This window comes from Myotis brandtii, unplaced genomic scaffold, assembly GCF_000412655.1.
Source record: "Myotis brandtii unplaced genomic scaffold, ASM41265v1 scaffold1441, whole genome shotgun sequence".
Lineage (NCBI taxonomy): Eukaryota > Metazoa > Chordata > Mammalia > Chiroptera > Vespertilionidae > Myotis > Myotis brandtii.
Genome location: NW_005355164.1, coordinates 3,518 through 16,919, shown reverse-complemented (window position 1 = coordinate 16,919; position 13,402 = coordinate 3,518). Strand labels below are relative to the sequence as shown.

General features: G+C 54.0%; 2 protein-coding genes across 3 annotated transcripts in view; both read right to left on the bottom strand.

Moving 5' to 3' along the window:
• Positions 1-136: 136 nt before the first annotated feature.
• Positions 137-4,544, bottom strand: LOC102243027 (chromosome unknown open reading frame, human C7orf61). The gene is made up of 3 exons (XM_005861143.2): positions 3,523-4,544; positions 2,952-3,275; positions 137-591 (listed from the first exon to the last, which is right to left on the bottom strand). Exons 1-3 carry the CDS (start codon positions 3,571-3,573, stop codon positions 325-327), a joined length of 642 nt encoding a protein of 213 aa, XP_005861205.1. The 5' UTR covers positions 3,574-4,544; the 3' UTR covers positions 137-324.
• A 243-nt stretch (positions 4,545-4,787) lies between these two features.
• The window catches only part of TSC22D4 (TSC22 domain family, member 4), a 10,944-nt gene continuing 2,329 nt past the window's right edge, over positions 4,788-13,402 (bottom strand). For both annotated transcript variants that reach the window (XM_005861141.2, XM_005861142.2), the window contains exons 3-5: positions 11,179-11,345; positions 5,884-5,932; positions 4,788-5,453 (exon numbers count right to left, since the gene is read on the bottom strand). In XM_005861141.2, coding sequence (XP_005861203.1) covers positions 5,244-5,453; positions 5,884-5,932; positions 11,179-11,345 — 426 coding nt within the window. In that variant the 3' untranslated portion in view covers positions 4,788-5,243. The remainder of the gene's footprint in view (positions 5,454-5,883; positions 5,933-11,178; positions 11,346-13,402) is intronic.

Below are 13,402 nucleotides of genomic sequence, written 5' to 3'. Positions count from 1 at the left end.
CACACACACACATCTTCCCAAAAGGCCCAGAGGTTAATCCCGATCATATTTGATCCAGCAACGCAGTGCCCCTCTCTGTCCCACCCAAGTTACCCTCTTTGCCTCTGGCCATCTACAAACACACTCTATATATATCTACTCAGAAATATCTGATATTTATTTCCCAACATTTTGAAAATTTTTTTACAAATTGAATAAAAGGAATGAAGGGGAGAAGTGGGACCCCAGGCCTGGCCTGGGTTCCTGATGAGAGGTAACAGTGTGAAAATGTCTCCTCACCCACAACTCCTGGCCTGCTGCCCTAACCTCTCCTATCAGCCTTACCTAAGAGTGAGGTGGGGGCTTTCTGAGGATGTGGGGTTCCCCCCTAGAGGTATCCTTTTTCAGGCCCTGAACTGCTTCAGGCTGGGGGCAAGCGTGGGCCCAGTTGTGGTGCCTTCTGCGCCTCTCTTGCCTGCGGGCCAGCTGCTGCAATTGTTTCCGAATGGCCCACAGCACCAGATACACTTCCCGCAGCATCTCAGCTTCCCGTGACTGCAAAGGGGACCCGGTCCTTATTTCGGAAGGAACTGAGGTAGAACTCATAGATGACTGAAAGAGAGAGATGTGCACATGTAAACAGCTTGGTCTAAGGAACCACCTGCAGATAAATAGCAAAGGCTTTTAATTCCACCTCCTTCACTATGCCTCAGCTCAGGCATTGCCTCCTCCAGGAAGTCTTCTCAGGCTATATTAGGTGTTCGTCTCTACCCTTGTGTTTGCCCTGTCAATCATCACTGTTTGTTCTTTGGACTCAACACTAGAATGCAAGCTCCTGGAAGATTAGGACCACGTCTGACCCATCTTTGAGTTCCCATTAGTGTTTCATGGTAAGTATGTTAAAATGAAGAAGGATCTCTGTTTTCAGCCCAGAGCTCTGTTCTGACCTCCAGGTCTGTATATCCCACTGCCTTCTAGACATCTTCCTGCAGATGTCTTATGGACATCTCAATTTGTCTGTCTCAAAGCCCAAACTCATCATCTCCTTCCCTAAGTACACCCTTGCTCCTTCATTTCCCCCCTGTGAATGGCTCTAGTCTGCTCTGACTTCTATTTCTCCCTATTCCCTCACCATATTCCAACCAACCACTTGGTGCAACAATTCTACCCCTTAAATATTGCTCTGATCCATTAACTTGTTCTACCCGATGTCTCTCTCCAAATCCAGAATATCCTTCTCTCTTAGCCTGGACTACAACACCTCCAATGGATCTACCTGCCTCTCCTCTTGTTCCCTTCCGATCCCTGTCCCCTCCACAGGGCAGCCAAGTGACTTTAAATTAATGCTGCAATACCTCATTCAAGGCCAAGATAAGTTGATTTAGTAGTGATCTAGACATTTCACAGTTTTAAATTAAGTTTTTCACTGTGAGATAATTGTAGATTCACATGCAGTTGTGTGAAATAATAGAGTTCCTGTACTGACTTTAAATTAATGCTGCAATACCTCATTCAAGGCCAAGATAAGTTGACTTAGTAGTGATCTAGACATTTTCCAGTTTTAAATTAAGTTTTCCACTTTGAGATAATTGTAGATTCAACATGCAGTTGTGCGAAATAATAGAGTTCCTGTATACCTTTAATCGGTAGTCTCCCCTCCCCTATAGTAAAATCTTGCAAAACTCTAGCACAATATCATATCATAGATATTCTAGTCAGGAAATTGACATTGATGCACTCCACTGATCTTATTCATATTTCCCCAGTTTCACTTGTATTCGTGTGTGTGTGTGTGTGTGTGTGTTGAATCCTAACCAATTTTATATCATATGTGCAGGCTCATGTATCCAACTACCACAGTCATGATGATACAGGAGATTTCCATCACACAAGGATTCCTCATGTTGTCTTTTATAACAAACCTTCCTTCACCTTCCCCACCCCCAACCCCACCCTGCAGCCCCTGCCAAACACTAAACCACTGATCAGTTCTCTATCATTTCAGTATTTCAAGAATGGTGTATCATATAAATGGAACCACATAGTACATCCTATTTTGGATTGGTTATTTTCATTAGCATAATCCCCTTGAAATTCATCTAAGTTGTTGAATGTATTAATAGTCTGTTCCTTTTTATGGCTGGTAAGTATCCCATGGTATGAATGTATCACAGTTTAACCATTCACCCATTGAGGGACATTTGGGTTGGTTTGGGCTATTACAAATAAAGCTACTATGAACATTCATGTCCAGATTTCTGTGTGAACATAAAATTTCATTCATTCATTAGGATAAATGCCCAAGAGTACAACTGCTGGGCCATTTGATAATTGCATGGTTAGTTTTATAAGAAGCTACCAAACTGTTTTCCAGACGGACTATACCATTTTGCATTCCCACCAGCAACATAGGCGTGCAGGTGAACTTTCTAAATCAAAATCTGTTGCTTTTAGGGTCCAATTCAAACTCCACAACTGGTCACCACCTCTCCCTTGTACTAGCTGGCCCTCAGCTCTAGGATCACTTTACTGTGATCCACACACCTTGGGTCAGCCCTCCACACATCTGTGCTTCTTCCTTCATAAAAGCTCCTTCCACTCCCTCCACTTTCTGCTAACACCTCCACCCTGCCTCAAGCCAAGCTAAATCCTTCAGTCTCAGCTTCATCCTCTCTTCTGCTAGGAAGGACTTCCTTGACTTCCCAGGCCTGGATGAGATGCCTCTCCCCTGGATTCCCAGACCCCTGTGCCTCCTATGATACTGAGCCAACAATGCCTATGATCTTGTCTGTAGCACCCTTAGTCTGCGTAAACCTTGTCCCTATCCACCATGTATCCTAGGAGCCTATCTCAGCAACTGGCACTAAATAGAGGTGCAGGAAATAAATGTTGAACAAGTGAATGGAGGGAGGAGGGAGTCCTGTGGGGAGGGGTGGGAAGGTTGTTGGGGACAAGGGGGATATGGTACTGACCTTCCAGCTGCACATTTGCCAGCCAGACTGGAAAGCCGAGACCATGAGTGTGGAGACAGACTTGGCAGCCGTCCGGGGCAGCTGCAACAGGGACCGGCTCCCACGATGCAGCTCTACTTTAGCCCCATCTGTTGTCCTGGCCAATGTGCAGGGATCAGCCACCTTGGAGAACACTCCCATCCTGCAGACTTTAGCCTCTTTAAGGGGCTCAACCAACATGCAAGTCTCAACCACACTGGAAGCCTTCTCCATCTTCAACGCAGATTTCTTGGAGTCAGGGTGTTCCACAATGGTCGACTTAGCTCTGTGTTTCCAGAAAAACACCTAAGAACCAAGAAGGGAGAGGAAGGATGGGAGAGAGGGCCAGAGTGGAGACAACAGTCACAAGAAGGGAAGGCACAGAAGGGATGGGACAGAGTGTGTCCTGGCCTCCTCCTCCCTGTCTTGTTTGACCACAGGAAGCCAGAGGGGAGGGAGGCCAGGTAGAGGGGGTGTTTGTGTGATCTAGAAGTCATTGACCAGCACCTCCCACCCCAGCATGGTATAAGCAAGGGCAGTTTCCAAAACTTACCAAGGAAGTAATCTTTCGCCAAACCCACTGGAAGAGTCTTCTGATAGCCATTTCTCCCAATTTACAAGTCCCAAGTAGGGGGCAAAACCAGCATTTGGCATGGGGGGAGGGTGTGGGGGGCAAGCTGCAGGCCAGTGGCTGCCACCTAAGAGGTCTCTCAGGAACTTCAAATGCAGCAGTGAAGAAATAAATAAGGAATCTAGGGGGAAAGCTCCCCCTGACAATTCATCCTAGGCCTTCCCTCCCCTCCCTGGGACAGGGAGAGGAGTCAAAGTGGATGAGAACCCAGAGTGAGGGAGAGTTCCAGCCCATTGTGAGAGCCTGCCTGACCTTGACCCCAACCCCCGAGGCCCTTCCAAGAGCCCAGAGCCAATCTCTGAACCCTTAGCCCTTCTTCCCGCAAAGACACGAAAGGGAAACTAACATTTACGGAGCGCTGGGACTCGCTGGGCGTTTTCTGTGTATGATGTCCTATAATTCTCACGGCAGCCCTCAGGTAGGTATGACTGTCAGTGCCATTTTACCCACGAGGAAGCTGGGATTCAAAGAAACCAGAGAACCTGCCCAAGGTCATAAATATCGGGAGCCGCAGGGTCAGCCTCCAGCACCCAGCCTTCTCCAGGCCCTCTCCAGGCTGGGGACAGGGCCCTCGTGAGCTGAGGCAGCTGCTTTCCCCCACTTCCCCACTAGATGGGGTCCTTACCCCTACCTGCTGCTTCTGCCTGGACAGGAGCCCAGCTGAGGCTGTCTGGGAGGGGCCTGCTCCCTCACTGGGCCCCATCCTCAGCCAGCTGGGGGTGGAAGCCACAGAGGCTGGCCAGGCCTGGCGAGGGCACTGTGTGCCCGGGAAGCCTGGCCCACACCCAGGGCTGAGACAAGGGGCCCATTCAGGGCCCCCTGCCCCACCCCCAAGCAGCCACCCGGATCCAGCCCGCAGAGGGGACACACTGGGAAGCTGAGGGTGGATCCTGTACAATCACCAAAAGGCCTCATTGTTTCCCTGTTGCCCCCCCCCCTCCCCAGCACGTGGGCTGACAGCCCCCTCCACCCTCCCTCCCTCTGCCTTGCCTTGCCTTGCCTGCCCCTTCCCAGGACCTGGCAGGCCACGGGCTCCCTTTGCAGCATCTCTTTTGACCACTCGGAGCCACATTAAACCTCCCCAGTTTGGGCAAGATCTCCAGGGAAGCCTACAGCCTTAGTCCCTCTCCCACGGTAGGAATTGCTGGTGTAGGGCCCCAGTCTGGACACAAGCAACAAGATGCCAATTTCCAGATTCAAGTTTCTTTGGATTTTTTAATTATAATTATTATTTTAATAACAACCTGAACCCCAGAACTTCCAGATACTGTCCACAATCCCTCCCCTGGGCAGAGAAGAGGGGGCACTTTCAGGGAATAAGGTGAGGATGGGGTGTCTGCCAGGAAGCCTCCAACTCCCTCAAGCCATCTACTGCTGGGGGTCCCAGAACACTGACACCTAGGGAGGGAGCAGGGAGCTCCATCTCACACCCCGTCCTGCAGCCCTCTCTCCTCCATCAAGGCCTGGGGATGCCCCAGCCGAGTCCCTGGGCACTATGGCGAGATGGAGGAAGGATCGGGGGACAGGCCAATTCTGAGCCTTTAACTCCCATCCCTAGGGATCAGGGGGAATTAAAGCTGCATAGGAAGAGGGGGCAGGCAGCTGTGGCAGCCCCCAAAGGCACATTGTGAGGGAAAGGAGGCTCAGATGGAGGGCCCATTGGGCGCAGGGGGCCCAAGCCGAGGGACCCCTGAGGACGGCAGCTGGGCCAGCTGCTCAGGGCTGGCCAGGGCACGCAGCAGTCCATTCTCTTGCTCCAGTGCGGCATTCCGCTCAGCCAGGTCCCGGATCTGCTCCTTCAGCACCTCCACCTCCTCCCGGACCGCAAACATGAGGTGGGACTTCACCAGGTCCTGGGGGACAGGCAAAGCATCAGGGGTCCCAGGCCACCCCAACCTCATTGCCTGCCCAGTAACTTGAAGGGCTGGGTGTGAGAAATCCTCCTCCTTCCAGATAATGAGGGATCACTGGGGAAGCAGCACAGCGGGGGAGGAGTGGAGGGAGAGCAGAGAAAAAGGCCAGACAGAAGCAAGGTCAGGGCTCAAAGACAGAGATGGGGAACGGGAGCAGGGCCAGACCCAAGGGAAGTCAAGGGTTCAGGTGGAGTCTGGAGCTGGTGGAGGGCCCAAGGGAACCCAGCTGGGAGCAGGTGTAGGAGCTAAGAGACAGTGTTCCCTAATAATGAGGACAGCAGGGGTGGAGCAGCAGGCCAGCTAAGAGAGGCAGGACCCGGGCATCAGCACATGAGCAGGGACCTCCTGGGGCCAAGATGGCTTCTCTTACCATGGCTTGTTCGATCTTGTTGTCAATGCCAACCAGGCTTCCGGAGCCACTGGAGAGAGAGACAGGGAGATGAGAGGTGAAGAGGAGCAGGTGCCAAGCCAGGTGTCTGGACACCATAGCCAGTTGCCTTCCAGATGTTTCTCCGAGCAGGCTCTGGCCTCCACAAGCCCCACTGCCGCAGCCTCCCACCACATCCCAGCCTGTACCTGTGACAGTAGAGAATCAGAGAGAGGAGGGTTTTGTCCATCCCCCGGCGGGGTGAGGGCCTCTGCCCAGGCCCCCCTAGGCCCCGGTGGGGTGGGGGCCCAGACGCCCCTCGGATGGGGGACGCTCCCCTAGGGGAGCAAGGAGAGGAGACACAGCCCCTTTTCCGGGGAGGTCCCGGAGCCATCCCTACCACTCGGGTCTCAAAAGATGACACCAGGGACTTGACAGAGACTCCTGGCTGGGCCATCCCCGAGGGGCAAGGGTCCCCCCGGCCCCCCACAAAGGGAGAGGGCTATATCAGTACTGCCTGGGGGGCTCAGAGCCCCCCGGGCAGAGCGGGGTCCGGCTGGTGCCAGGCAGGCAGAGAGAAGACGGTGCCCAGGGGGTGCTGGTCTGAAAGATATACACCATCCCCCAGGGCAATGCCTGGCTGCGATTGGCTCCTCAGGGACACGGGGACCCCCTCCCACTGGCTTCATGGTGGGCGGGAATTCCCAGACTCAGTCAGTGCCAGTGTCCCCTTCTCAACCTGGCACCAATCCCGGAGCACAGGGGAGGGAGCCTGGCTGAGGGAAGTCAGCTGGTGGGCCTGGTGCAGGGCGGGCTGTGGGTCCAGGAGGGGTGTAAAGGTTGAGAGAGAGCCTGGCCTTGGGAGGCCTCTCCCCACCTCTGCCTCCATCCTGCCCCCTCTGGTCTAACACTGGCCTCCCTCAAGGTCTTAGCTCCTCTCAGCTGGAATGGCGGCTGGGGGGGAGGGGGCATTTGATGTGCTTGTGGTCTTCCTTGGATTGTAAGCAACCCCCTTTCCAACATAAAGCTTTCATCACGGGTCTCCCCTGGTGCCTGCCCAGAGGAAACCCCACCTCCCATGGTGAGGGCCAGGAGGAATGGGAAAGGTTACCATGGCAATGGAACAGAGTCCAGAGCCCTGAAAGACAAGTACAGCCTCTGGTCCTGGGTCTGGGGTCTGGAGTCTTGAAGGAGTGAGGGCTTGAGGAGAGGTGGGAAGGTGAAGCTGGAGGTGGGACACTGGGAATAGGAGCAGAGACTTTGAAGACCCTTGGGAGCAGAGGACAGGAAGGGGAGAGAGGTCCGGCTGCAGTTTATTAAGTGGCCACCAGAGGTCAACACAGGCCTGGCACACCGGTCCCCAGGGCCAAGTTCTGGGTCCCAGAACCAGACCTCCCTCAAGTCAGTCTCTTGGAGGCCTAGGGCCTGAACCATCCTTTGAGCCCTGCCCTGACCTCCAAGGCCCCCTCCTCCCACCACTCAGGCCCCAGATTCCTGTGTCATCCCATGGCTCATGACCCAACCCTGTCCAGTTCTGCCTCAGCTGCCTCAGCCCCAGGGCCAGCCCTCCAGCCAGGACGGTGCTGTAGGATCACCATCCTGACCTCCTGCCCCCAGCTTCCCCCCTCTCTTAGAGTAGGTGACCCCAACATGCTGCATCCTGTGCCCTTGTGCTCAACTGTCAAGCCCTCTCTCCTGGTTGTCAGTTCCAACTTGCTTTCCTGGAGGGGGGGTTGGGGGAGATTAACACTCATTTCAAGGTGACCCTTGAATGAGGCCCTGCAGCCAGGAAGAGAACACAAGGGAGCTGGGAATTTTCCATTTCCCATCCAAGCTCTGGGTGCAGAAGGCACTGACAGGTGGGTAACCAAGGGGGTGACCAGGCCTGAGAGAGCAGCCCAGGGTGGGGTGGGGGAAGGACACCCTGAACTCCTAGAATTGGAGGGGAGAGGACAAGTTTAAGAGTAGAGGGCAGGCCGGCCAGCTGGAGAGTCAAAGCGGCTTTCAAGCTATTTCAATCTGAGACACCTGGGTGGAGACTGGGCCACCACAGTCTTCCTCCCTCCCCTTCCCCACAAACACAGACACACAGAGACCAAAGAGGGGCAGATTCATCGGAATAGGAACCCTGGCCTTCCTTGGCGGACACTCGGGTAAAGATGCCAAGTAAGTTGTTAGTTCTTGCCAGAAATAAAGGAATACTACAATAATAAACATTTGTTGGCTGATAGATGACTATCTCCTGTTTGTCTAGTGCTGGACAGTTTTTGACAGCACTTTCCACTGTCACATCCTAACATTAACACTTCAAGGGACCAAGACTCTGGCTGGCAACCCAAGCCCTCCCTTCGAGAACCCTGAGTGAGGGGCGGCGGGCATTGTGCTGGAATTCTTGGGCAAGCTCGGGAGCCGGAAGCTTGGGGTTGGCTGGGTGAGATCAACTTTCACCAGAAGCCCAAAAGGTGACTTGGTGTGAATTAGAACAATATATCTCCTTCTTCAAGCCACTTATTGCCATCTTCCAGGAAACTGTCATGACTTCAAATGTCGACAGTGACTTCAAATGTGTGTGGCGCCCCCCCTGGAGTTGTGCAGGGCACAATGCGCACAACTGGGGCCTCTGGGTCTGCAGGACTCTTGGGTCCTGGGGCAAGGACAGCCTTAGAGTCGGTCTTCCTTTTTGAAGGTCAAATGAAATAGCCTCAAAATTAGGAGCAGATGAAGAAGCAAGACATCTGGGCGAGGTGAAGGTTCTGATCCCAGGGCCAAGGGCCAGCCCTGCTCCCTCGCTGAGTTCTGAGGAGCCCCCAGGAGCTGGGCCTGGGGCCAACAAAGTGGCATCCGGCTGCACTGTCTACACTCCCTCCCGGATCTGTGGTGTTTTTGGGGTGGGGCCAGGCCAGGAGTGGGGAGGATGGCTCCTTGCCCAGCTTGAGAGAGCTGTCCCTGCCTCTGTCCTGGAGGGAAAGGGCATCCTAGAGAGGCTGCTCTTGGGACACAGGCATCCAGTAGGAAAGGGGAGAGAATGCGGTTCTGGTGTCAGACCCAGGCTCGGTGACCTTGGGCAAGTTGCTAAAACCTTCCTCCCCTGAGTCTGTTTCTTCAAGTGGGTATCATGGAGTTGCTTTTAGGATTAGGTGACATAAAATGTAGCATCTGACCCAAAGGAGACACTGGATATAAAAGTACTTTTTCTTTCCCGAGTTCCTGGAATTCAGTCCTTATCATGCCTGGATTCCTGATGTTGGCCATCCACTCATCCATCCACCCACCCAACCCATCCACCTATCCAATTATTCAAGTACCTTCGAACTTTAAGGCCCTGTTGAGGTTTCCAAGGTTATTGCAACTGAGGGGCACTTGAGCAGTCTGACTTCTCCAGGCACCCTCTGTTCTCCCAGCCCCAGACTCTGGAATTGATCAGGCATTCTCCACTCCCCATCTGGGATCCATGCACTTAACATCCCAATCCATTTTCCCTCTCAAAAGGGAGGTCCCATGCCACTTGAACTCTGTTCTCCTGCCAGCTTCCAGCACACCAGAGAGGTGAGGTGGGGGCTATATGCCTCTTTCCAGGGGGCCAAAGGGGTGGCCCAACCCAAACCCGCTGGCCCAGCAGGGTGGGGCACAAGGGGCTGGGCTGGGCCAGAGCCCCAGAGGCTTGCAGGAGAGCAGGGTAAAGTGGAAGCTAGGAGCTGGACCGGTCAGACTGGGGTGTGTGGAGGGGATGGGACAGAAGGAGGGAGGGGACAAGCCAAGAGAATACAGCTGAGGAGGCTTCTGGAGGCAGAACTCTCTAAGGGAAAGCAGGAGGCTAGGCTCTGAAATCAACAGGGGTGGAGGAGGGACAGGCAGCCCTAATGCCAGGTTACTTCCCAAATGGGAGGAGGAGAGGGTGGGAAGAGCTGAGAATAGCAGCAATGGGGGCAGGTGACTCTCCAGGCCCTGGCTGACCTCACACCTCACACATTCCTGACAGCCCGAGCTCAGATGGGAGCCCAGACAGGGCCCCGCCCATACGGGCCCTGTCCCTCATTCCCCACAGCCTCCACCAGGCCCTCCCCCCCACCCCATCCACCAGATCCCAGCCACCACTTCCTTTCCTCTTTGGGCTCCCAGCTCTCCCAAGGCCTCGGGCATTTTTCTCTGGTGAGACTCAGTCCCTGATTGTGGAGGTTAGTCTCACAGAGGGGAAGAAGGAAGAATGATACTCCCAGCACCCACTCACTCCCCCAGCACCCACTCACTCATCGGTAAGCCCTTATTATTTCTTTCAAACAGGAAGTCCCTCCTCCAAAGCCTCAAACAGGAAGTCCCACTCCTCCCTCCAAAATAAAAGTTTCGACTCCTTAGCCCTTCTTCTGGGTTCCTATCAGTCTACGGCCAGAAGGGAGCAGCTTGGCTATCAGACTAGCAATTTTGTTCCTCCCTTTTCAGCTTGCTGGCATTCCTATGTTGAAACCTGGCCCTCAAAACAGGAAGTCTGCCCACCACGCCACAGAACTGACCGGACATTCTCCCTGAAGGGCAAACCCCAGCAGCTCAGCTCTCCGGTGCCTTCCCCGTGCCCCTCAGCCATCCTCTTCATGGCTCTGGCTTGGCCAGGGGGAGGCTTGTGCGGGAGGGGCGGCTCAGCAGAGAAAAGAACCTTAGGGACATGCTTTCTTGGCACTGGAGGTCCTAGGACCCTAAAGTAGGCCACACGGACTATAAGATGTTACCAATAAAGACAGGAGTTCTATTCCCCTCAGTAGGAAGAGAGACTATAGTTTTAAAAAAAACTATGAACAAATTCCTATGCACACAGCGGCAGCAAAAACACCTGGCGGGCCGGATAAATGTTTTCGGCGGGCCGCATGTGGCCCCCGGGCCGTAGTTTGAGGACCCCTGGACTATAAGATGTTACCAATAAAGACAGGAGTTCCATTCCTCTCAGTAGGGAGAGAGAGATGGGGACTGGGAGGAGACTGACTCCCTATTCTCACCTCCAGCACATTTGCTAGTAAGTTCTTGGGGTTGGCCAGATGATCACTAAATCTGCAAGAGCTCTGGAATTTGACAATGACTCCCTTCAAACTCTAAACAAGTACTACGATTAACAATCCTAAACCTAGAGTGCCACCCAGCTCTCTCCAGAGAGGGAGTGGGTCCCAAATCAACTTTGCCCAGTGTGTCATGCCCAGGCCAGGTTTCTCTGTTTAAGACGTCCCCTCCAAGTTTAACGTGGGCGAAGGACACCTACCAGGCAGTTTTGCGTGGCTACCCGAGGTACGGGGTTCAGAGGCGGAGCCCACCTACCTATCATCATCGCTGTCCAGGTGGCCACTGATGGCCAGCATGGATCGGGCCAGGCTGAGGCTCTGGGCTGCTGCTGCTCCAAAGGGGTCTGGAGACTTGTGGACCAGACTGGCATCAGGGAAGAAGTAGAGGGCCGGGGAGCTGGGGCGAGAGTCGTGGGGGGGTACCTGGAGGCAGAGAGGTAGGAACTATCACATTAAGCAAGAGAAAGAAACCAACCACTTTACAACTTGCCTAGTAGTCTTCCTCCCTATGCACCCCTGCTCCCCATGCTCTCTCCCAAGGACCCAGGGGTCCTGCCCTTGCAGCCCCCTTTTCCCCAGGTCTAGGGAAAGCATCAGGCAGGGACTAGAGGCAAGGAAACAGTGCCCATCCTGAGGACTAGGTAAGTAGCTTCTAAAAAGTGATTCACAAGGTATCAGAGAGGGGCTCGATCTACACAGCAGCACCTGCCACCAGCTGAGCCAGGATCCCTAATCGGAGGCTAATCAGAGTGTCAGCCTTCTGTTACCTGACTTCTTTTTTAAAAAAATATATTTTATTGATTTTTTACAGAAAGGAAGAGAGAGGGATAGAGAGTTAGAAACATTGATGAGAGAGAAACATTGATCAGCTGCCTCCCGCATACCCCCCACTGGGGATGTGTCCACAACCAAGGCACATGCCCCTGGCCGGAACCGAACCCAGGACCCTTCAGTCCGCAGGCCGACGCTCCATCTACTGAGCCAAACCAGCGAGGGCTCACCTAACTTCTTAAAGCAACTTAAATGTCACTTCCTCAGAGAGGCGTTTCCCCATCATTGAACTAGTAAATTCCACTGAACTGTCCCTTTTTTTTTTTTTTTTTTTTAGTAACGCCTAATACTACCTGATATTAAAGTATTTTTGCCTCTCTGTTGCTAAAAGGTAAGCTCCAGAGGGCACAGCTTAGTTTGTTCAACAGCTATTTGTAGAATGAATGAATCCTCAGAAACTGGTCCTCCGCCCTCCCACCCCCACTATACCCATTCAAGCCTCCTAAAACTTCTCAGGACTCAGGTGAAGTACTGCTCTGGCTCTCTGGCCCTGGGTTAGGGGGTGAGGGAGCGGGTGGCAGAGATGGGGGAGGCGGAGCCTGGGCGTGGACAGCCCAACAGGCACTGGGGGAGGCTGCAAAAGGGCGGGGGCCACAGGAACAAGCCGCCTCTGTGAGGCCCCAGGAGGCCCCAGCTTCTCAGAAAAGCCAAGAACAGAGAGTTCAGGGTGGTTAGAGGGACAGAACCGAGGAAGGGGGCCCAGGTGATGTCCCCGGGCCTCCTTCTGGCTCCTGTTAGAGGCAACTGAGAGAGAAGAGGCATGGGGAGTGTTGAAGGAAGACGAACTTCGGGACAGGGAAGCAGCAGCACAGATGCATGCACACAGGAAGGGATCAAGACCTAAGAGAAGAAAAAGCGGTTGGGGGCACTGAGAAGAGAGGGGCAGGGTCTGCGGGCCCAGGGAAAGCTCAGGCAGGGCTTAAGGACAGAGAGAGCAGAGGCTCGGGGCAGAGGGGCTTGATTTGGAAGTGTGTGGGGGATAGGGAAGGGACCAGAAAAGGACACAGCATCTTCTCCCCTGGGGTAGCAATTGAATGAAAGAGCTCAAGAAAAGAGGGCTGGGGGGTGGCAAGAGAGATGTAAACTTCAGGCCAGGAGGGAGTGGGGGGAGCCGGTCCTGACTGGTCCTGACAGGACCCAGACATCCAGTCTCAGGTTATTTTTATACTGTGGTTTGTGCCCAAGGCCAGGAAGGGGAAAAGTTCCCATCCTCACACTCCCTGCCTTTCCTCCTGCAGCCCAAGGTGTTATTTTCTCCTCCAGGACAGACACATCCAACCCCCAATCCCTGGCTGCCCACCCCTCACCCCAGAGATCCAGGCAGGCATCCTGCCCCCCAGCCCAGACTTGTTCCTCTTTTGGAGACAGGAAGCAGAAAGAGCAAAGGATTTAACTCCTTCTCTGCTGCTCCCTGCCTCTCTCCCACTCCACAGTGGCCAACCCCAGTTACTGATCCTGGAGAGGCCCAGACACAGGGAACTGAGACAGACAGCAAACCAGCAAGCCCCCATCCTTGCAATGGGTCCCCAGCACCACCCAATTCCTCAATTTCTCAGGGAAATCTGGCTTGGGACAAAGCTAGAGAGGGGCTGGGACAGGTGGCTGGCTGGTGAGAACCCCCCCCCCCCCCCCCCCCCCCAACCACCAGG

Excerpts from the sequence above, each read along its gene's own strand:
- LOC102243027 (XM_005861143.2), bottom strand. The coding sequence starts at position 3,573 with ATGGCTATCAGAAGACTCTTCCAGTGGGTTTGGCGAAAGATTACTTCC. Across the intron at positions 3,276-3,522 it reads GGCGAAAGATTACTTCCTTG|GTGTTTTTCTGGAAACACAG; the intron begins GTAAGTTTTGGA and ends CTTGGTTCTTAG. Across the intron at positions 592-2,951 it reads GGCAAATGTGCAGCTGGAAG|TCATCTATGAGTTCTACCTC; the intron begins GTCAGTACCATA and ends TCTCTCTTTCAG.